General features: G+C 43.4%; 1 protein-coding gene across 9 annotated transcripts in view; it reads right to left on the bottom strand.

Moving 5' to 3' along the window:
- MAPKAP1 (MAPK associated protein 1) overlaps positions 1-24,679 on the bottom strand; it is a 240,090-nt gene that overhangs the window by 33,109 nt on the left and 182,302 nt on the right. For all 9 annotated transcript variants that reach the window (XM_029919360.1, XM_029919359.1, XM_029919363.1 and 6 more), the window contains one exon: positions 8,876-9,016. In XM_029919360.1, coding sequence (XP_029775220.1) covers positions 8,876-9,016 — 141 coding nt within the window. The remainder of the gene's footprint in view (positions 1-8,875; positions 9,017-24,679) is intronic.

Genomic DNA, 24,679 nt, shown 5'->3' with positions numbered 1-24,679 from the left:
GGCCTATCTGACCAACTCTCAGTTGGTCCCAACCAGCTTGCTGCTTCCTACTGTCCCAGAGGTGTGTGCTTGACTCTCAGGAGGCATACCCTCCCCTACGGCTTTCTAAGAATTTCCAGTTGGGCAAAAATTAGGGCATTTACTATTCCATGCCTCGGTATATTTCCTAGGTTGTTATTTATTTGTTCAGACATCACGAGCTGTGGTCCATTCATCAATTTCCTACAACTTTGAATCTAAGACTAGAAAAGCTCCACTGTTGTCAAATCCTAGAGTAGCTTTTTATACAATTCTACAATCCTCTTGTCTTCGGGTTACCGAGAGCCTGTGAAAGCCTGGAAAAGCCCCTGGGAGTGCCACTGAACAACTCTTTGCTGGAGTGGATTGTGCTGAATCCACACAGCCAATCGATAGTATCCACAGAGCATTCAGGGAAGTCTTTGAATCTTGCCTGAATTTACACACAGGATCAGATACAAAGGCTGTTTGGGCTTAATGAGACCTCAGAGATCACCTAGTCTAGGGCTTTCATTCTCCGCATGAAGAAATTGAGGCTCAGGGTGAGGATATGACTTGTCTGATGTCACCCATTAATGACAGAGCTGTACCCATAATTCACAGCCCCAGACTATCAGGCCACGGTTTAAACAAACCATCTCTCCTGTCTCAGCACATCAAGTTTATACAGTGGGTATATTCACATCGTGATCAAATGCATTACAGTATAAAAAGCACTGTCTCCTTAGGGACCCAAAATAGATAACAATTTCATATTTTAGCCACAACTATAATGAGTCCCAGTAGAGCCTTACATTCTTGAGATCAAGTGGGGTCCTGGGCCCCAGAATCACTGGTCCTGTTCAAGGGCTAATCATCTGAAACCTTTTGGGAACCACAGCTAAGAGCTGCCAATTCCAGTGTGTCGTCAGTTAGGGACTTGGTGACTGAGTCCCTAACTGAGTGTGCTTGACTAGGCCTTTATTCTTGGAATGAAAACTAAGGGGTGGCCTGAACAGGAGACCATGAATGTACAGCTCTACACAGCACAGCATCGGCACAAGGGTGGAGCTTCCTGGATGAGACCCGGGACTGGTTCACCCAGGAACACCTGTCCCTGGATGTGGACTAAGCTCTCTCTGTAAGAAGGCATTTACAAAGATTTTGTATTAGGGTGATGAGCTTCCCAAACTAAATATTCTCCAGGCAAGGAGATGCGTCAGGTGAGCTTTCAGCAGTTAGGAAGCAGTGTGCCATTTCCTAACAGCATTTGTGATATCACCTGTAGAGAGGAGAAAGACCAGATCTTTCTCATGTTTGGGCCCTGGTATAATGTTGGAGCTCAAGTGCCAAGGTTGAGGGCCTGGTAAAAGAAATACAGAACCTGGATGGATACCCCATTATCCTATTCCCACCAATTTCATTGTCAATGGCTTTCCACTTTTTCAGTTCTCAAGGCTTTCTCAACCATCGGAGGAACCCCATGGATTGTCATGAGTAGCCTTGGAATACTCAAAAGTATTCTCAAAAGGGCAGATCTGGAAGCAAGGAATTAGAGGAAGGTACACAGTGAGAAAAAACCCCGAGAGCTTCTGACATTTCCTACCAGGGGATCTTCCCTCAACCCAATTACTGCATTAAGCACTAATATGGTAAATATATATTTTTTATAAATATATATATATATGTTTTTCTGGAGGCAGTCTTGATCGTATTTGTCCTGCTATTTCATAAGCTCATTAGTACTTGTTAAACTCTATTCTAAATTTTGGTTCAGAAAACGTTGTCACAACAGGGATAGAACAATCACGTGCTACTAGAACTGCCATCCTCAAATTACTCAATGGGCCCAGGGATTTTGGAGCAAAGTGTGATGAATCTCTCATGATCATTTTCATGTGTCTGAATGGAGGAGGCAATCTCCTTAGTATTCAGCAAGCAAATGAAACAGAAATAGGAGGGAAAATCAATCTACTTGCTAAGAACTTGCATTTCCAGAGTATGTAATTATTTGAACTATACTCCACAGGTGCCCCAAGTGGAAAATAACAGGGGCAAAATATTTTATTCATAGAGCCACACAGAGTATCAGAGTGAGCCCAAGGAGTAAAAAAAAAAAAAAAAAAAAAAAGGTGCAGGCCACAGCGTTTGCTTTCACCTAGTCTTGTGTTATTAATGTGCTTCTTAAGTTTGCATATTGTGTATTAAAAAATAGCATTGTAATGAAGTCCTCCTTGAGGGTTGGCTTGTAGGTATCGACCAGGGGGTTAATTGGTAACTGCAATAGGACAGATAGACCAGGTTAGACAATAGATGGCGAGTATGCTGCCTCTCATCATGCTCAGACCCAGGGCAGGCATTTCTAATCAATCACAGAGTTTCTCTATGTTGCCCTCAGATGCAGCTCTGGATGCTGCCTCAGCATAATGCTCTGGGCAGCCATTACAAACTTGATTGGAGTCAGTTTATGAGATGAAACCTCTTTGCCTTCTCTATGATATGTGCTATTGTACTTGATACTTTTGATAAATAACTACTATGATCACAAGTGTTACGATTATACATACGGATCATTTTATGAAGAGCAGTGGAGGTAACCATGGAACCTTTCAGAGAGATTATTTTGCGATACAGTCTATCTGTAAATCCCATATAGAATCTGTACATCTTATACAGAATGATGTTCGGTTATATGTGCAATTATGACATGGATGGAATTCACGGCATATTACAGATTCAGTAACCTATACCTTCAGTGCCATGGGTGAAGGTCTATACTGACAAATGATGAAGGGAAGGCATCAAGTTAGCACAGTGGCACAACTATCAAAGCACTTCTCAGCCTCAGACCCTGTATTGGGGACTCCAGGCTGACCTCCCCAGTACAAACAGCCTTGGACAAAGAGATAAGGGGCAAGAAAGTCCTCTGGATACTGAGACGCTGCATTTCCCAAACCCCTCAGTTAAGGGGAAATTCTGATTAGCAGGCCTGGGATGAGATCAGGGACTCGGCGATTCTGATATGCAGTCAGAGTCGCAATCACTGCTCTGAGGTACTTTGTAAAGAAGAGGTCTACAATGGTGGTAACTTGGTCTTCTCTGCTTTGTTTCTGGCAGTCTCTGGGCTAGTGCATCATAATTCAGCCCTTATCTGGCAGCCAACAAATACTTACTGATAGCATACTATGGGCGTCCTAGATATTGGCTGGCATTCACCACCTAATCCTTTTAGTCTGATTTTCTCCAAATGCATTTCAAGCTCTTAGCTTGGCATTTTTGGCCACACGTGTCCTAGTGCCTCTAGTGCCTGATCCTCTGGTCAAGATCAGACACATGGGAGATCACGTTAATGGAAATGACCTGAACTTGGTATAAGCTCAAGCAAGGTCTAAACTTAAGGGCATCTGTACTTTTAGGCCCAACACAGAGAGGAAGCAGACTACATGAAATATCCCAAGGATGCTTTCAAGGAATAGAGGAATGGTTAGGCATGACGGTTTTGTATGGTAAACTTTCTAGACTGGCAGAACAGGGATGGTGAATGGATTTCAAGTTAAGAACCAACTTCAGGGGCGCCTGGGTGGCTCAGTCAGCTAACCATCCGACTCTTGGTTTCCACTAAGGACATGATCTCAGGTTTATGGGTTTGAGCCCTGTGTCGGGCTCTATACTGACAGTGCAGAGCCTGCCTGGGATTTCTCTCTCTCTCCATCCTGCCCTCTCTCTCAAAATAAATAAATAAACATTAAAAATAAAAGAGAACCAAGTTCAACTAACGGGGAGGGGTTGCCTACAGGGTAGTGTTAGAAATGATTCTGTAGTCAGGTCTGGGCCCAGAGGGAAGAAGGGCAGTGACTGACGACAGTGAACGCAGGACAGAACAGCAGCGTGCAGGCTACACTGACACTGACCCCCAGATGCTACAGGAGGGAGAAGAGTAAGGATGTGCAGAATTTCTGGAACTGGCCAACTACAAGTAATCACTTCCTTTGCGAAGGCAAGTTATTAATGACGGAGGCAGCACGGCTTGATGGATTGGGCTTGTTGTATGGGACTGGCTTGAGTCCCAGCTCTGTTACTGGGACTGGGTATTCCACTGAATATCCTGATGGCTGGGGGAGAGCGGGGGAGGGAGAGAAAGTTCGTGCTTATTAGGTAATAGCTATGTGCCAGTAAACACTAAATTCTCCATATGCATCACATTACTTCATTTACTCTTCCAAGCCTTGGTTTTTTGTTATGAAATGGGAGTAACATCATCACTGTTCTGTGTGGATTAAATAAGGTGATGGGGTGAGAGGTCACTGTGCACTGCCAATTGTCCTGGAGCTAAAGAGCATTAGTGCAATGACAACCTGCACTCAAGGCGTAATATAGCAGTTAGGAGCAGGACTAAGCCTTAGACGGTCCTGGATTCTGATCTCAGCTTCGTTACTTGATGAGTAATCGTCCCTATGCCCTAGTTTCCTGATATAAAAACTGGAGATAATATCAGTACTAGCCAGTAACAGTGATATGACTAGAGGAGACGATGAATGGAAGAGTGGTCAGCCAAGTGCTTGGCACAGAGGAAACGCTTGATAAGTAACTGCCTTTAAAAACTGTAATTCTCGGGCGCTTGGGTGGCTCAATCACTAAGCATCTGATTTCAGCTCAGGTCATGATCTCATGGTTTATGAGTTTGAGCGCTGTATCAGGCTCTGTGCCGACAGTGCAGAGCCTCCTTGGGATTCTTTTCTCTCTCCTCTCTCTCTGCCCTTCCCCAACTCGTGCTTTCTCTCTCTCAATATAAATAAACTTTAAAAACTGTAATTGTTTTTGTTAATATTATTTTAAAAGACCAGGTCTTTGCCATAGGTTTCACTACTGGACTCCAATGAAGTTTTCTAATCACCGAAAAGTCTGGTGGAAAATCAGCTTAAGTTTGGGTCTTGCAAATCCAAGTTTGCGTCCCTCCTCGCCTGACTTTCTCAAAAGCAGATGGCAGATGGCACAAACGAGAGCACGGGCCACGACTACCCACTTGGGAGACGAGCAGCTGTGAAGGCCCGGCGAGGTGTGGGCATTCTGATCGCTGCCGCGTGCTCCTGCGTGCCGCTCCGGAGTGGACGGGCAGCTTTCTGTGGAATCAGCAGGGCTGCTGGGGAAATGCCGCACACAGACACTAACCACTTAGAAGAACTTGCCACAGGGGGCAAGTGAAATCTCTGCTCTGACTGACACAGGATGGATGAGCAGAGGAGACCATCCATCAGTGTCAGGAAAGATCTGAAGCACCTGGCTAGTCAGTTGAAATAAAATAAATTATTTACTGACCTCAGAATCCAGCTGCTCACTCAAATGCTCATAAAAGGTGTGCTGTTTGCTGTCCTGTCCTTTACAGTAGAGTCAGTTTCAGAAAGAAAGAATTCCTGGATTACTATGCAGGTTTTTGTTGTTGTTACTGTTAAAATGAAAGGGTGTCACCTGCTTTTGCAAGGAGGGAGAGGGGGTCTGCAGTTACAGAACTCATCTATATGGCGATAGGAAATGAGCTTATTTATTCACCGCATGGTATAGAGCTTATGTAATTGTCACAAAATTCCCTAGGACTAATTAATGAAGTTTCTGTTTATAATGCTAAAGATTGAGCATAGACTCATAACTGAAACAAATATTCTGACATCTGACTCTTTAGAAGCCCCTTGGAGCCATGACTCTCCACCAGAGGGCGCCATATGTACCACTGGAAACTTCCAGAGGTGACTGGGACCTGGCCTCTAGTCACACTTCTGATAACTACTGCTCAAGGGAGAGAGATCCTTCTCACTGTCATCATCCACTTCTACCTGACAAGTATCCTTCACTGTGGCTACAAGTGAAACTCTGCCAACAGAGCCACTACTTAATCTAAGTGATCTGGTTAATTTCAAGATGGTAGACTTGGACAGAAAGCAACAGGCAAAATAAATAACAGCGACAATAACAACAGCACTAAGATGAGCCTCCTTTCAGAATACAGCCTCTCTGGGCCAAACACTTTCATTCTACCTTGAAAGGTAAACATTAGAGTTCCATTTCACAGATGACCAAAACTAAGCCTGAAAAGGGACTTGTCCAAGGTGACACTGCAGGAAGTGGTAATGCTGGGATTTAAACCCGATCCTGACTACAGAGCTGGGCCTCTTCCCACAGATCCGTTCATGGGCTTCTTCCTTTAAATGAATATATATGTCAGAATCTAATGAACTAAAGTTTGGCTTTTTTGCCTTTGGAAAAAAAAAAGTGAGGGAAAGAAGCCCACAATCTTGAAACTCTTTCCAAAGCACTGCTTTTTTACTTTGGGGATTGTTGGATTTACTGTATGCTCACTTGGGAAAATTCCTGCCTTGTAGGCTGGACCTGTCTTGGCTGCAGTCCGGCTACTTACTGGCTCCTTAAAACCAGACACACACCTTTGTTACTGGGAAGGTACTGTAGGCAAACCCAAACTAGTCGTCTGAGTAGCACTCTTATTTTAGTAAACTTTTAATTGAGAATATACCAAAAGAAAGTGCATGAATCATAAGAGTATAATTTGATTTTTTTTCTTTTTTTAAAAAATGTTTTTATTTATTTTTGAGAGAGAGAGAATACGCACAAGCACAGGCTGGGGAGGGGCAGAGACAGAGGGAGATACAGAATCCAAAGCAGGCTCCAGGCTCTGAGCTACAGCATAGAGACTGATGCAGGGCTCGAACTCATGAACCACGAGATCATGACCTGAGGTGAAGTCGGAAGCTCAAGCGACTAAACCACCAGGTGCCCCCATATAACTTGATTTTTTTCAGAGTCTACATACCCAGGTAATCGGTACCCAGATCAAGGAAAGGAAGCTTCCCAGTACCCCAGTCTCCTGCAGGACGACCACCTCATGATTCCTGCACCACCGGTGACTGTGTTTCTGGAAGGCAGCTACGCTCACCACCATGGTGCTAACACTATTTCTGTGTATTTCTGAATGGTATATAGTGGGATAATACGGTACATACTTGCCCCCCCACCCGCTTTTTTGAATCTGGCTTGTTTGACTAGCCTCATTATTTTTATTTCTGTAAGAAGTACCAGGAAAAGCAGCCCCAGGAAGAAAAACACCAAAGAATTTTATGTTTTAAGAATCAACATTAAATAAACAAAAAAAACCTTTCTTTTTTTTTTTTTTTTTTTTAACAATTTAGATATTTAGCTTTAGTGGGTTTTTTTTTTTTGGTAAGGAAGCAGCAACAGGTCTAGAAAGAGGGGAAAAAGGTGGGTTCTATGTTTCGGTTCAAAGTTACTGGGTGCTAATCCATCTAGTTAGTCTGTTAGAACATCATCATCTTAGCATGAGCAGGTGGTACTCACGGAGGGCTTCCCACGTGCCTGGTGCCCTTCTGAGTTCCGTGCATGCGTGGTGTCATCTCATCCCTGTACGTAAATCCATGAAACAGGGACTACTATCCTCACTTTACACATGAGGAAGCAAGTCTCTGAATCATTTGCCTGTAGTGACACGTGAATGGACAAGCCAGGGTTTGAACCCAGGCCTCTGGCTCTGGAGTCTGTCCACCGTCCCGCCTCTCCACTACCAGCTGTCCTTTACGGGAGGCCCACCGCCCGCCAGGCCCTGTGCTACGTGCTTCGCGTGGCCTGACTTGCTCCCCAAGGCCATCCTGAGAAGTTGGTGCTACTGATATTCCCACCTAGACCGAAAGGAATCGAGGCTCAGAAAGATGAAGGCACTTGCCTGACACAGCTGGCTACCGACAGAGCCACAGTTCAGAGCTTTACGCGTCTCATGGTCCCCTCTTCCTACTAAGCTGTACTGTCAGCATGTTTCGGGCTCAGTCAGTCAGGCTGGGAAGGAGTATTTGAAGAGATATTTGAGGCTATTACGAACTAGCCAGACTAATGCCAGCATTACAAAAGACTTTATTATGAGACACATACAGAGCATTTGTGAGAAACCTAGAATCAAGGGGCCTCAGAGTTGGGAGTGCAAACCTCTTCCCTTCACACACAAGTAAGCGAGGCCTAGCAAGGGGTGGGGTGGCAGAGGCATGTGGCAGAGCCTGGTCCACTCCCTGCCCAAGCCTTCTCAGACAGCAGGTGCACTTCAGCTGGCCAGACCAGGTTTCTGCTCCTGACACTACCACCTGCTTTCCTGCTGTGTGAACTTGGGCATGAGACGTCACTCTCTGCACCTCCTTTACCTCCAAATACCCACTTTCTAGGTAGTTCCATGGAGTATGTAAAGCACTGAGCACAGTGTTTAACACAACAGCAGACACCTATAAATGGCAGCCATGATGATGATGATGATGATGATGATGATGATGATGATGTCATGGTGACCACTATGAGACTTCTACTCTTATGTGTAAGTCAAAACAGAAATGTAGCCTTAATTGGAACAGATTAATCCCAAATGTTAATTGAAAGTTCTGGATTATTTGGTGAGGATCCAAATATAACTTCTGAGATCATTAAAAAGCTTCCGGAATAAAGGCATGAATGAATAAGCAATGAATTCACCTGAGTTAAAAAAGGCAAGAGGCAAAGCTACAAAGCAGTTCTAAGGATAGCATGTAGGAAATTACAGAATGAAAAGATTTATGGAACTTCACAGAAGTCAATCAGTTTGAAAAGAGTCTCAAGTTAGTTCTATTTCTAATCTTCTGCTACATAAAAAAGAAGACAAGACAGAGCACTCAGGTGGGAAAAAGGAGGTACTTTATATTTCACTGTTTAAACATTTTCTCTGAAAACAAATTACCGTTAGTCATACAGGTCACATAAAAGTCGGATGTTGCTTCTTTCCCGGTTTCTACACTGACCACCGATACGAGGGGTTCAGTCTGTCATCGGTTCATCCACTTACCTAACTGGACATCAGTTGTGAATCGTAGTCTGTGGATCATGCTGACTTTGAAGGATTTGTAATGGTGGCTGCTAAGCATGTCCTGTACTGTGGCTATGTCAATTTGTGAATCCTCCTCAAAAACTCCGTCTGCCCTTGAACCTGGGGAGGAAAAAGCAGTTTAACACATAAAGATACATGAGGCTTGGCAAATGGTGTCTGCTTAAAATGCTTTGGGATAAATTAAAATAATATGGGCTATTTAATTTAGAGAAAAAAAGGCTGAGCGATGACTTAATAATGCCATTCCAGTAAACAGAGAATGGTAACATATTCATCATTCAACAATTAATTCCACAAACACTGTCTATTCTATGGCAGGCCCTTGGCTGGGCAGCAGGGATTCACAAGGAGAGAAAAACTGCTGCTCACCAGAAGCTCTCCATCTCCATAAGAGCGAAGTTAAAACCACAAAAACATGAGTGGTCATACTTCTTGTTTCTTTTCTGAATAATTTTTCTGATCATAAAAGTAACTCGTGCTCTTGAAGAAATCCTGTGCTTTCCAAGATTCTCAAACCATGTGTTCGTCAGCTGCCCGTCCTGCACCCCACAGTCTCCACTGGTGTGGGCATGAGCCTGTTCACTCTTAGACAGGTGGAAGTGTCCTCACGGGCCTTCCGGCCACCAAGCACTCCTGCCATCCAGCCACCAGAGGACTGTCTGATTCATAAAGCTTTCTAAAGCTTAGATCATTTGTTTAGTGAGAGCTTCATGCATGCTCAGTACCCTGAGAGGTGTACTGGGGAGAAATAAGGAGGCGGGTGCTCAAAAGTCTTGCCTGGCTTCCCAAGGCCTCCTGAACGAGGTGCTGTTTTCACCAAGCAATCAAAACTGTCCATAATCTGGCTGAAATGTAATTTTTCTATTTTACTTGTTATTTCTCAGACAAACCTTCTTTCAGCTCTTCCCAAACTCCTCAGACTGCACACAAGTCCAGGTTTTTCTATTGCTGGGACTTTGTTCACGTGGTAGCCTTCCAACCTTACCCTGAACTTGTCAAAACTCCACCCAAGGCACCTCAAACGCTACCTCCTCCTGAATTCCAAAGCAGCTAGAATTTGTGAATCCTGGTTATACTGGACTCGGGGGCCAGGCAGGTGTGGGCTCAATTCCTAGCTCTGCCTCTAACTTGCTATATGATCTTGGTCAAGTGACTTTAATCTATCTGAGCCCCAGTTTTTACAATGCACAGAATGGTAACCATAATATACTTACTAAATAGCAGTCATGATTGTTTTCATTCTACCATCAGAGAGGACCACATTCAATCTTGCACTAGAATTGTTGAGGGGGTTACTCTGGCCTAGTACGGAAGCTTTCTGATGGTCAGTAACGTTTCTCCTTCATCTCTGTATCATTTAAAAGCAGTGAAGGCAACCAGTATGCCCTTGCTAAATTGTGCTAAATAAATAAATAACACATAAAGAACCAGTGCATCTGAATGCTTACTATATATCAGGCACTAGGCACTTTACACATGCACTTAAGCCTCATGACAACCTGGTGGGTACTAATTTCCTGTATTATAGAGATGAGGAATCTCTGGCTTTGAGAGGTTAAGTCATGTGTCTGAGTCCACACTAAGCAATGCTATATTATCTCCCATTCCCCAGTTTAAAATGTGGTCTGAAGGTGCAGTTGCTGGTACCCTCCCAGTGGGAGGGGAGCACCTGTGTGGCAGAGGCCAACCAGAGCTGGGTTCCCTAAGCCTTGCATCGAACACCCAGAGATGGTTCCACAGAGAAACCCAAAGAACTCCTTGGGACACAGTTGGAGGAATGGAAAACTCTAGATTTGGGTATAAAACGGGAAAATTCTGTTACATAACTGGCAGCCTGACAATACACGCCCTTCCTTCCCACAGCTACTGCTTACAGGGTTAGCTCTTAAGTTAAAGTTGGCTTCTGGTGCCTTCACATTGAACTCCTTTATTAGGAACAGTACATCTGATTTCCAAACACCACAGTTATTCCCAGCTTGGACCACTCTAGCACCCACAATAACGCTCCCCCCTCAGTGAGGATGCAGCTTCTCCCTTCTTGGGCCAGTCAGAGCATGTCTGTGATGCAGTCCCATCTCTGAGCATCTGCACATATCATATCGTCCTCTCTGCCCAGGTCCCTCTTCTCCCACTTCATGCTCTCCTGACCTATTCCTCCAGGTGTCCTGCCTATTTTTCCTGAAGAACATAGGTCAAGTGACATTCCTGGGAAAGCTTCCCTGACCCCAGGCCCTCAGGTCTAGCTCAGCCCCCACTGCACCCAGCATTTTTCTGTAGAATGCTGTCACAGCCAGTCATTATCTGCCTGTGCCACTGGACTGTAAACCCCAAGAGAGCAGGCAGAGTGACGGCTTTACTCACCATTACAGCCTAGACCCTGCCAGTGCTACCATGCCCAGGATAAAGCAAGTGCTCAATAAAAATGTACTCATGAACACCAGCTGCCACGGCCACAGGATGGTGAGAATCAGAGGGGCTGAGCAACTTAGCCACCATCACATTACAAGGAGCAGAAGAGTTGTTCTCACGATCTGTGAGGGCCATTAGGTAACCTCACTGTCCTTCTTTGGGACAGAAACGCCATCCCTGTGAACATGACTATCTTCTGGGTAATGTCCATATTTTAAACCAAGAGGCTGGCTAGAATTTATAGAGTTTCAAATAATCATTCACTTTCCCCAATATATACTTTCGTGAAACAGAGCCGCGAAGATGTGTTTATTTCTATTTTTAGAACCTTTTATATATGAGAGCTGTGGAGAATTTTTGGTGAAATATTAAAATCCTTTCATGTTTTAAAAATCAGTTAAAGCCATTATTAGACACGGCTTAGCTTAAGAACTTCTGTTTTCTTTACTAATTAGTATTTTCCAAATATTGCAGGTATTTGATTTGCAAAGAGGTAATAGCTCATTATGCTAAAATGCCAATTACTAAAAAAAAAAAACACACACTTAAGAGTTTTACATTTTATGATGTTGGATTAAAACCAATTTAAAAATTACTATAACATGACATATAATTTTTTACTGAGCAATTTCAATGCCAGCTGCTAATAAAGCATCTTAGCTGTAAATGATAATTCAGATGCTTTTAGATAAAGTGGTGCATAAATATGGCTGGAAATTGATTTAGCTTCTTACAGAAGCTACTGAAGAATGACATATTTTGTTTAATACACCAGCTAATGTAGTCCTAAAAGCTCAAACAAGTGCCAGTTTTCACTCCTAAATTTGCTGTGGGAGATTAATGAAAACTTTATATTTTGCTGAAATGTTAATAATGGGCAGATGAGATGATAGGATTTTAGTAGAGGTCTTAAAGCTATGGAATAACCAGCAAGGCTTGTCAATTCCCTTATATTAATTTTGTTCAAGACTTATATAGCTGGAGCTGGCTCAACACACTAATGCTTCTTGCATTGACCTTCTACTCTCTAACGGTGTAAATTCATATCCCATTTGAGGATTTCGGCCCCCCGTGACTTGGGGAGTTCTGAGCCGTGCCCCGATGACGAGGGGTGTGTTTGCTTTTATGACTATAAGGGCAACAGCGCCTGGGGGGGTAGGAAAGAAGGGAGCAGCCCTGCACTCGCCTCAGTACGCGCTGCTCAACCCCAGGAAGGTCATCTGCTGAACACGAACGACTTCTGGTCTAGGAGTTAGAGAGCCATTTTTTGACGTAGGCTCAGGAGTGTCGCTGCTCGGAGGGGGCACGTCTGTGTGTCCAGATCTGTCAGCCATATACCCTGCATCTACTGGCCCCGTGCCAGCAGTAAGCTAGCCCACGGCAGCACACAGGTGAGGGTAAGGCAGGGCTCCTCCTCTTCAGGAGCTTACAAACTTGCTACAGAACACAAAGAAAAGAGTAGAAGGCAGAGAGAAGCCCCCACTAAATGGTGTGTATTTCAGACATTGTATATCTAAAGACAAACATCTGAAGCAGAGCATTATACTAAAAGCATGTTTTTGGACCAGAAAAGTTCAAAGACTTTGCATGTATACCTTTACTGTTTGTGTCCTTCTAGAAAGGAGTGAATGCAACCCTACGTTGGCACTATATCATCTGCATATTAAAATTATTGCTATATATCAACTTCACATTTAAAAGCCCACTTCTGTTCAAGAGAACACATTTTTATCTACTCCAAGAAAAAAAGCAGAGAGAACAAGAATGTCTTAAAAATAAACATATTAAAAAAAAAAAACCACTCCCAAACTGTTAATTTAATTGAAACATAACCCTTTGGTATTTTGTTAAATTAGCAATTAAAAAGGTCACAAGCAATTAAATGAAACAAAAGCCACACTGTGTTCATCTACATTAGTGCTGAACTGGGTCTCCTCCTGAATGACAAGATAAATTGTAATGGTGCCTTCAAAGACTTCACAATGTATTTTGTCAAAGTCGGGAGTGTTAATGTCTCTATGTGCCACGGATTACCATAATGTATCGTGTCAAAACGCCCGAGCTGCAATAACTCAAAGATGTATTGTGATAGATCAAATTTTGGGGTGGGGCCTATCAGTGACTTGAGCACCAGATGGACTGACACCACACTCGGAAGAATGACAGAGAGCCCATTTGCAATTTGTAAAGGTCTGAGGAGCAAAATCTATGAGGGGAAGGAGCCTAGGCATCTGGGGAAGGAATCAGGAAGGAGGAAACAGGAATGGTATCTATCTTAATGGCAAAACCAGGCCAGGGCAAGAGGGGACAGAGGGAAGCAGAGAAAAGAGGAAGGTGGAGGCAAGCAAAGTGTAGGGCCTGCAGCAAAGGAAGAGGAGGTGCTGAGAGAGCCAAGGGCTGGGAAGTGGCCTTGGGGCTTAAAAACACTGGAAAGAACCCAGAACCCAGAGGTCAGAGATGTAGGTTCAAATCCTAACTCTGACATCAAAGGTCAAGAGCGGGTCAAAACCTTGTCCAAGACTTCATTTCCGGGAAGAGGCAGAAGCAGGACGATCTATTAAACCGGAGTCCGTGATCTCCCTGCTGTGCTTCTCCTTCCCCTCCCACCTCACCGCGTTCCTAGAAGAGCAGCAAGGAGAGACGCTGGGCAGGGAGCTGTACACGCCACACCAGCGGTTCTCAAAGTGCGGTCCGGCACCCACGGGAGGGAGTGATCCCCAAGAACCACTGCAGGGGGCCATAATCTCAATACCATTTTCATAATATTAACAGTAAGGTATTATTTGCCCTTTTCATGCCTATTATCCTACAAGAGCACAAAGTAATAATAAGTGGACACGTTTATTGATATGGTTCTGATTCCATATTGCAACTACTCTTTAAGAAACAATCATTTGAGTTTTGGTATCTTAATGAAAACTAATATCCACTATTGTCTGAAAAGGCTTCTGAAGAACTCCTCCTTTTTCCAACAACGTATCTATGTATATCACGTATACATCTAGCATATCTTCATACACTATAACTGGAAGAGTGTGTTACAGCAGACTGAATGCAACAGACATGGAAATCAAGATGTTTTCTCTAAAATATAACAGACATTTGCAAAAATATAAAACAGTGCCCACTGGTTCAGGTGATGAGCCAATAATTTATCTTCCTGATGGAACAAAAATAAATGCTCTTCAAAGAAAGAAAATGGATAACAAAACAAATTAAAAAAAAACAAAAGAAAAGAAAATATAGCTATTTTCATAAAAATTTGTTAACATGTAATGGATTTGTGATTACTTTTTAATGAATTCATAAATATTTAAAAATTTCTCAGTTTTGATTCCTAATAAATAGATATAGCCCGGTACAAAAAGCTCTTTGGGGTCCTCAGTAATGTTTTTTAATGTTTATTTTTGAGAGAGAGACAAGAGTATGAGCGGGAGAGAATCCCAAGCAGGCTCCAGGCTCTGAACTGTCAGCACAGAGCCCGATGTGGGGGCTTGAACTCACAGACTGCGAGATTGTGACCTGAGCCAGAGTCAGATGCTTAACCAACTGAACCACCCAGGGCCTCCCCCTCAATAATTTTTAAGAGTGTAAGGGGGTCTAAGACCAAGAAGCATGAGAGCCACTGCCTTTATTGGCTCTTATGCCATGTTTTCATTGTCCCTGGATATCCTTTGGACAATCACGTGAGACATGAGCACAGTTAGAGCTGTGTATGTGTTACCTACCTGACAATAAACACAGACAGAAAACATGGATACACATTACAGCCGGCTTGCTGCCAGGTGATCAGATCAAGGCTAATTATAACTAATGTTTTACCTTTAAAATATGTTTTCATATACAGGATTTCACTGAAACTGAGACACACTTAGAAGTACATACATGACTTTCTTTCTGACAAATGGGCACTAATCAATAAATCAAAGTTCAGATGAACTTACTGTATGCTACTGGAAAATGTCTTATGTTTATAGATATAAACTACACAGGACTTTATACTTCCATTTTATGGTTTTATGAGTCTTAGACCAAGTCAAAAAGCTTGAATCCAGTTTATAAGTTAAAACGACTTCAATCTCTTTTCTCCAGAAAGATCAATGCCAACTCTAGAACTCAACCAGAAGATGACAGCCTTTGTTACATCCTCTCCGTTAAACTCTGTAGCAAGTTGATGCTGTTGACTGATCCTACCAAGTTCACAAATAGTCCAACACCAACCACAGCTGTGGGACTGTGCTAGTGCTTCAGGAACACAGGAGGATGGCAGGATTCCCCAGTGATGGCAGGGGACGGGCAATCCACAAAGGGAATAGCATGAGGAAAACATGAAATCCATAAAGTGTGAGCACTTATATAGGGATCAGCAAATGTTTGCATTTGGCTGGAGCAAAGAGTGTATGAAGGGGAACAGTGGAAAATACAATGGGCAGGGGTGGAGGGGGATGAGTTCTTTAAAGGCAGAGACAGTATCCATGGCAGGACCTGGCACAGAGTAAAATACTGCTGTATAATAACTGACTAAATGAAAAGGCAATAAACCATCTTCTGCTCTACTCTCTCCTACCTACTCCCCCAACATTGGGCTTGAACTCATGACCCTGAGATCAAGAGTCACATACTCTTACCAACTGAGCCATCCAGGCACCCCTGCCCTACTCTATCTTGATGCATTACTGCTATTCCCCACATAGAATAGTCCTTGAGCTTCAGCTAAAATGCACTTTGCTCAGGTTATACCTGTTGGCAGAATGTCCTTCCCACTCTTTAAAATGTATACACTTCAATGTACCTGGGTGGATCAGTCAGTTGAGCATCTGACTCCTGATTTTGGCTCAGGTCATGATCCCAGGGTTGTGGGACTGGGTTCTGTGTTGGGAGTCTCCTTGGGATTCTTTCTCTCTCTCTCTCTCTCTCTCTCTCTTTCTCCCTCTCTCCCTCTGCCCCCAACCTCTCTCTTTTCAACTTGCACTCTCTCTAAAAACTAAACTAAACTAAACTAAAATAAGTACACTTCCAGGTCTAGTCTAGAATCTTTCCTGATCCCCCTCCTGAAACCCTGCTGTTCTGAAGGCTCTTGTTAAGTCTCTGATGTGATAAACATCTGTACTCCGCTTCTAGACAATGAGTTCCTTTGAGGGCAGGAACATTCTACCCGACAGCACAAAGTCGATGTTCAATAAGCACTGCTGGTGGCATGAACGAAGTCTGATGCAGCCACAGGGTAACCGTGACTGTATGCCCGAGTTTGTACACCATCCCATCTCCTGAATCTATCTCGGTTAATAGAGTCCAACACACCATCCCTAGTCTTCCTTCGAGACCACACACCAGGCTGGGATCCTGCCTCAACAACCACCGCAAACAGCAGTTAACATTTATCGAGTGTTTACTGTATCCCAGACACTATGCTCAGCAATTTATCTTTTTTAAAGGTTAAATTTATTTATATTGTGAGAGAGAGAGTGTGGGACAGGGGAAGAGGAGGGGGAGAATCCCAAGCGGCCCTGCGCTGTCAGCACAGAGACCGACGTGGGGCTTGAACTCACGTGTCATGAAATCATGACCTGAGCCAAAGTCAGGAGCTTGACTGAATAAGTCACCCAACCCAGGTGCCCCATATGCTCAGCACTTTAAATACGTTATCTCATTTAATTTTCCCAATGCCCTTAAAAGTTGCATATTATTATTCACTTTTTACAGGTGAGAAAAATGAGCTTAGAATGTCATCCTGGTGGTTCAGCCACGCAATTAGTATAAGCTGGAGCTAGGAACTGAAGGCACGTCTGTCTAATTCTAAAAATGTGCTATTACCCACCACATAACCCTTTGGGTAAAAATATCCCTTAGATGGGCTCCGGCTGTACAAATCCATGGGTCATAACAGTATCTAAGGAGAACACAATCAGGCCTGGCCTTGCCAGAACAAAGAATCAGGGATAAAACCTAATTCTCTTCGCTCTTTCTGTAAGACTCCAAGCTGGCTGCATAAGTGAGTCAAGGAGAGAAACTCTCCCTTTGCTTTCTGCATCCATCACATTTTTTTTTCTAAAGGCCTTTTAAGTCCCTAAAGCCTCATAAGCCCCAAACTTCTCTTCTATTAAACACTTCCCTTTGGCTACTAGTCATTTTTGCTGATCTCTAAAACAGAATCAATAGGTGATATACTGTAACACACACGCGCGTGCAGGCGTGGCCTCTGCAGTAATCTCTGCAAAGCCGTCAGTATCACATAGTAGGATATGCCCTTCACCGAATGCTCCATGCAACAATCAGGCAGGGATCCTTGCTGTCAGGGCCTAATTGATTAAACTCTTGGAGTCAGAGCCTTTCCACAGGGAGATTTCAGACCCTCAATAAATCAGGGTAATCTTGTTTTATGAGGTGATCAGAAAGAAACAGTTTCCGGTTTGTAGAATTTCTAAGAAGAGTAGAATACAGAACCTGGGCCTTTGGGCTCTGCTTTCTAGATCCCGCGCAGCCCTCAGTCTAAACTCCCAGCGCTCTCACCCTTGCTATTTCATCCCCCTTCATTCATTCTTTCCTGAACAGGTCAAGCTGCTTCTCAAGGCCTTCAGATGAGCAGTCCCTTGCACTGGAACATTCTTCCCTGACTCACTAACTCCTTTCTATTCTTCCGCAGGAAAGCTTTCTCCTCGTCTCACGGCTCAGTGACTTGCTAGCTACTCTTTTATACTCTTTGTAGCACCTATCACAACTGTGGGCTCTGTGATGTGCGGCTCCTTTCCACCGCCTCACACAGTGGCCTGCCTGGAGGAGGACGCCAGGGGAGGAATAAAGGAATGTGTGCTCAGAATGAAACCAACACCTTTTACAGGGTAAAGCACAACTATCCAAGGGTCTGGACCATCGGTTCATGACAGGTTTGCTTGGACGTTAGGTTGACGACAAAATTCCTATTGTTTCCTCTTCTTCCAAGGTGTCTTTGTTATTGTTGAAAACACAGGGAAAGGAGCCTGGGCATTTTTGACAATTTATATGACCAAATATCTAACAACTGTAATATCTGATCAACACTGAGGCCCTCTCACTCTCTTTCTCTCTTCCTGACTCCAGAGTCAGAGACTGAGGTCACACATGCTGGAAGAGCCCCACCTCCCATCAGGAAATCACTACAGAAATGTCACCTGCAGCATCACCACACCATTAGTCAGGGGCTGCGGGGTGGACTTTGGGGCCAGGAGCTTACCAGAGGGATGAGAATCCCTGTGCCCTCACTTAGAGCCCATTCAGGGTCTGTGGCTCGTCAAACATGTTTCCTTACTGCTCTAATGTACCAGTGTATCGCTTAATGAAAGTTCTTAATTGTAATTCAATTAATTACATACACAGAGTCCCCAATTACATTTTCCAATAAGACATTGGCTGTGGTACAGGTCTAAATGCACTTAACCAATTTCAATATATTAAGACCAATTTCCCTTGAATACTAATTACTACCTAATGATAAAATGAAAAGGGGGGAACTTTCAAGAAAGGGGGAGAGCGAAAAATGCAATTCGTGTGGAATTTCTCAGCCCACATAGCACAATCCAGACATTCATTACTGAAGAAGTAGGTGTGGACAGGGCACAGGTTTGCTTCTAGCACAGGTCAGCAGTGTTCTTGGTCCTGGGTACCACCGGCACTTGGCGCTGGCCATTGCCAAAAGGGTCTGTGGGAAGTCTAAGAGCCAGTGGGAAACCAGGCATAGCAGGGAAGGAAGAGGCCACCACACACAGGCAATGGACTAGCTGTGGCGTCTGGGCACCGGTGCTCGGCTGAGTCTCAGATACACAGACACACAAACACTGGGACTGGTCAACACTTGCACTGCACATTACACATCACTATGTGCTTTTAGTACACACAAACCCGCTTAATCCTCCCAACAGCCCTAAAGGATAGGGATTACCACCACATTTTACAGATGGGAAAATGAAGTCCACAGAGGAGGACTTGCCCAAGGTCACACAGGGCTGTAAACATCTTGCCTTTCCCACTACAACACACTACCAATCAGCCCACAATAACCAGAGAGCGAGAGGTGCAGACACAAAGGTATTCTTACACTGGGGATAACGTTTCTGTTTCACTTAAATTCTGTTAGCAGGCAGGAAGCTGGGAGCTATTATCCAATATCTACATGGGAAACCTCCACCCGTTCAAGAATTCCTTGCAGTGAACAATTTTCCCCCAACCAAAGCCAGACACATAACTGGCTTTCAGCAGTAACTCAACCTAAAATCTGTACCATGAACACCACAGGTCATTTCCATTTGTAAATAGAGCTTATTTGCACAATCACATTTCCTTTTGCATTTAAAGACTGCTGTTGTGGTATAATAAAAGAGGCTTAAAGCCCTGGTATTTAAGTCACATGACAGAAATTGGAGAGATTAGTAATTTGTAGCTGAAGAAAGCAAAGCCTCCAGAAGCCAAATGGAACCACCAGGGAGTCTCCAGAGCTGGCACAGAGCACACACAGGAGGAGGGATCAGCCCGCTATGAATAAGCACCGTGAAGAGGAGCTGGAAACATCACGATCAGCAAACAGTCATTCACCGCCCTATGGCTGCTTCCCGCCTTCCTTCCTTATTCAGTTGTTTGGGGGGGGGGGGTGGGGGGGGGCCAGTACCACCAGGAAGAAACACAGGCTCAGCTACTCACCCAAATCCCCATTGTCTTTAAAAGCTATCACCTGCTTGCCCCCTGGAGCCCTACTGAGAGGCCTGGTGATGTCAGGGACTCAGGAGGCTCACTCCTTCTGGGGAAATGACCCATACCTGCACCCGGATGGTCCCTGCCCTGGGCGAGGGGTGGTGGTGGTGGTCACAGTCCAGTGTGATCCGTCCAGTGGAATCAGTGACCAGACTGGGGTAAGGAGAGACCCTTCCAGACTCCAGGGAGTGGTCTGGGGAGGCTTTCTAGGCAGAGCTGCCCCCTTTTCCGGTCTTCAAGGGCAAACTAACAAAACTGAAAGAGACCTCCCACAGACTAAGACCCAGAGACACTCTCCTGCCACAGTCCACTTATCTAGGTGACTGTCCCCCTTGAGTTGAGACCTTCTTCAGTATAGCCTTAAACTAAGGAAATTAAGTTTCGGTACAGCACTGAAATAATGGAAGGTCTCCTTTAAAGATCAAAGAGGGATGAACTGGCATTTAGAGAGCAATTGAAGTCTCTTTTATGGCGATTTCTACTTAGGAAATAAAATAATCAGATTCAACTGTTGTGCTGGACTTACTGCACAGAAGACAGTTTCCAGCCTCCCACCCGCCACCATCATTATTCATGGGATCATGAGCAAATCATCCTTTCAAGCCTCAGTTTCTTCTAGAAGATAAAAAGGAGGGGCACAGTGGCCTACAAGGTTGTTATTATGGCAGCACTTGTATCTCATTTAATCCTCAAAAAACCCGTATAAAACAGATTCAACCACCTCCATGTATACAGGAAGCTGAGGCTCAGAGAGGGAACACGAGCTGTCTAACGTCAGAGGCTGTGGAGGCATAGTGCTTTTAAAGCGCAATACTGAACTACCAGCAGGACAGACTACTGAGTGACCAAGCAGTACAACATGCCTGATGTTTTGTTGGTACTCCATAAAGCCAATTTAATTTCAAGCCTATTTTAGCCCTGATGGTGGAAAATTTCCAAGTTTCCCTCTTAAAGTTGTGCAGAGAGTAAGCAGCTTCACGCTGCATCTTTCTTCTAAGGACCTGGACGGGCTACCTATGTATGATCACTGGGTAAGTGAAGAGGTCACTGGCAACATTTGGCACAAAAGGAAAGTGAGGCTTCGTTTGGTGCCAGGATTTATATAGATGCTTGGACAAGCATGGAAGTCTTCTAACATAACATCCTCTCCAAAATGTACTCGTGCCTCCTTCTGGTCTGATTCCAGCTTCTGGCAGACAGTTGGCTGAAGGATGTAGTAGATTATCAGACAAGAATCCAAACTGGAAAGCTCAAGGACTTTGGCTTGTCATTTTCTTATTTAAGCCAAGATCCAAGCACAAATGTTAGCTCTCAGTCCCCAGGCAGAAACTCTTGTCATATCAGCTTCTTAGCAAGCTTCTCTCCCAGAGTATGTAAGACAATTGTCATCCCGATTCTTAGGATTGAACATTTAGGTTATTTTATCAACAATCTCAGGGTGGGCTTTGGAATCAGAGAGCTGAGTGAGTGAGAATTGTGGGTCTGTCATTCGTTGGCTAGCTAACTTTGGGTAAGTCACAACCTCTCTCCACAATCAGAACAGTATCGGGGAGCTTTGGTGGCTCAGTCAGTTAAGAGTCCAGCTTCAGATCACGTCACGATCTCAGTCCATGGGTTCGAGCCCCATGTTGAGCTCTGTGCTGACAGGTAGCTCAGAGCCTGGAGCCTGCTTCAGATTCTCTTATCTCCCTCCCTCTCTTTGACCCTCCCTTGCGCACACTGTCTCTGTCTCAAAAAAAAAAATTTTTTTTTTTTAAAAGAACAGTGTCTTGTAGGGAGGTTATGAAAATTACAAGAGCATTTGTAGGGGCACTTGCGTGGATCAGCTGGTTAAGCATCCAACTCTTGCTTCTGGCTCAGGTCATGATCTCATGGCTCGTGTGATCCAGCCCTGAGCTGGGCTCCGTGCTGACGAAAACAGAGCCTACTGAGGGTTCTGTCCTTCCCTGCTTGCACATGTGTGCTTGCATACTTCTCTCTCAAGATAAATAAACTTAAAAAAAAGAGAAAGAAAGAGCATTTACAAAATGTCTAGCACAATGCCTTACAATATAAGGTCTAAATCAATCATTAAAAAGAACATCCTTTGATGTGGTTGATACAAAGTTCTCTCATCTTATTACACAGACTGCAGACCTGTCTACCCTCCACTCCCCTTCCTTCCTCTATTCTGTCACTTCCTTCTCCCATCGCACATCACGTCGTGGCCCCTGACAGGTCTAGGATTCCAGATCTCCACATCTGTGGCCATTAAGCTCTGTCAGCCACAGAATGCTGCTTTCATTCTTTACCAATTACAGTTAACATTTATTGAGTGTTTATTATGTGCCAGGCACCATTCTAAGAGCTTTATAATTACGAAAACTAACTGAATTCTATCAACGTTATGAGGATAGATAAACTGGACAAGAAAGGTTAGGTAACTTGTTTAAGGTCACACAGCCAGCAAGTGGCAGGGTCAGAATGTAAACTGCCTTTACTTAGTCTGGCTCAACAGCACAGTCCCTTAAAACTGCATAATAGATGTTTACAATTTATTTCACCTCTATAATGGCTTAATGGGAGCATCTGGGTGGTTTGGTCAGTTAAGCGTCTGACTCTTGACTTCGGCTCAGGTCGTGATCTCACAGTTCATGGAATTGAGCCCTGCACCGGGCTCAACACTGACAAGGTGGAGCCAGCTTGGGATTCTCTCCCCCTCTCTCTGCGCATCCCCCAATCACCTCTCAAAATAAATAAATATGAAAAATAATGGCTTTATGGACAGCAAAACATGTCCTGATCAACACATACCAACAAAAACAAAAAAATTCTATTTTTGAAAAATTTTTGTCTCCACCCAACTTTTTAATATATAGCTATTAAGTTATTCTTCATAGTGGGAGAACAATATTTGTTTCCTCATTGGAATTCCTATTTAAAATAAAACAAAGATTGGGGCACTTGGGTGACTCAGTCAGTTGAGCATCTGACTCTTGATCTCTGCTTAGGTCTTGATCTCAGGGTTGTGAGTTCAAGTCCTGAATTGGCTCTTCACACTGGGTGTGGAGCCTACTTAAAATAAAAATAAATAAAATTTAAAAAGATTAAAAAACCCTTCTCTAGAAAAGGAGTAAATTGTTTTTACAGTTTACTTCTACTTTACGAAGATTAGTTATAATATTCCACTGATTTCAAACCACTGATGGCCTGTGCCTTTTGGTAGTGCTGGTAAGGGCTTCTTTCATGAACACAGTGATTTTGACTCAGAGTGAGACAATTGGTATTTCTTGCAAATCCTTTAAGATGCTGAGGCTCACAGATGTCACACAAGTTATTTAAGACTGTGCTCATGCTTAGAAGTGGAGTGAGAATAAGAGCCCAGATTTCAAAGCTTTATCTACCAATCCTCACAGTGTCTCTTTCCTAGGATGAGAGATGGGCCTCATCTTCAAAACAAAACACAACAAAACAAAACAGATTTGAAATCATGTATACTATGAAATACTGTGGCGCTGTTATAAAAGAAGTGAAAGACAAAAAAGAAAAAAACAGAAAGAGGTGAATTTGTATGTGGAACAGCACGTGGATTAACATGAAATAATCTCTATAATGTATTGTTAAAATGAAAAAAGAAAAATGAGAACATTAATGGTAAGTTTGCCGTCATTTGTTTCTAAAAAGGGGGAAGCCAGAATGTACATGTACATTGCATACATGTGAGCGTATAATGTACGTACGGACATAGTTACATCCGTTATCAGAACATGCTTGCACATACATAGACGATGGCTGGAAAGACACCAAAGAAACTGGAAACGACTGTGATCTCTGGAAGGAGAATTAGGAAGAGAGGCAAAGTTTTCACCAGAGACACTTTGTTATATGAGGAATTTTTTTATGCAAATAAGCATTACATATCCCCAAAATTTACCAAGATGCTAACAAACAGCATTTCCTCTTAATCGTTTAACAAGGAGTCAACATTCTGAAACAGAATCCACTACAGACCTCCTATCTGTGAATCAGTTTCCCCAGTTTGTTTTAGACTAGATTCTTTAAAGAATGAAAGAAAATGACAGGTAGGGAGGGATTACTCACTTACATCGGGTTAAAAAAAATTAGGCAAGTTACAAAGGGGTGTGCTCTTATAACTGTCCCTTTGGTGTGCCATGGTGCGGCACTGCACATGGTTTGAGATTTCAAGTGTCACAAGGCCTGTTAAACTAAGAGCTACTCTCATTCCGTAATCTTTAGCTGTACCAACTTGACCTTATTGCTTATTTTTCTTCTTAGAAAGTCATGGATGCTCATGATGGAAACTCCAGAAAGTATAAGTATAAAGAGGAACAAAAATGAATTACACAGAATCTTGCCATCTATAGGCCACTATTAATATTTTGATACTTTTCTTCTATCCTTTGTTTTGTTTTCATAGTTGATATTAGTCCATATGGTTTATTTTGTATCCTTGACATTTTTCCTCCTTAATATTACAACAAAGTCATTTCTCCTGTTATGAAAACTCTTGGTAAACACAACTTAGAATGGCTGAATAATATTCTGCATCTCTTGAAATGACCTGAATGAATTAAAAAACATTTTTTTTTAACGTTTATTTATTTTTGAGAGAGAGAGACAGAGGGTGCATGA

Source organism: Suricata suricatta, chromosome 13 (assembly GCF_006229205.1).
Source record: "Suricata suricatta isolate VVHF042 chromosome 13, meerkat_22Aug2017_6uvM2_HiC, whole genome shotgun sequence".
Taxonomy (NCBI): domain Eukaryota; kingdom Metazoa; phylum Chordata; class Mammalia; order Carnivora; family Herpestidae; genus Suricata; species Suricata suricatta.
This window is presented reverse-complemented; position numbering and strand designations above follow the sequence as displayed.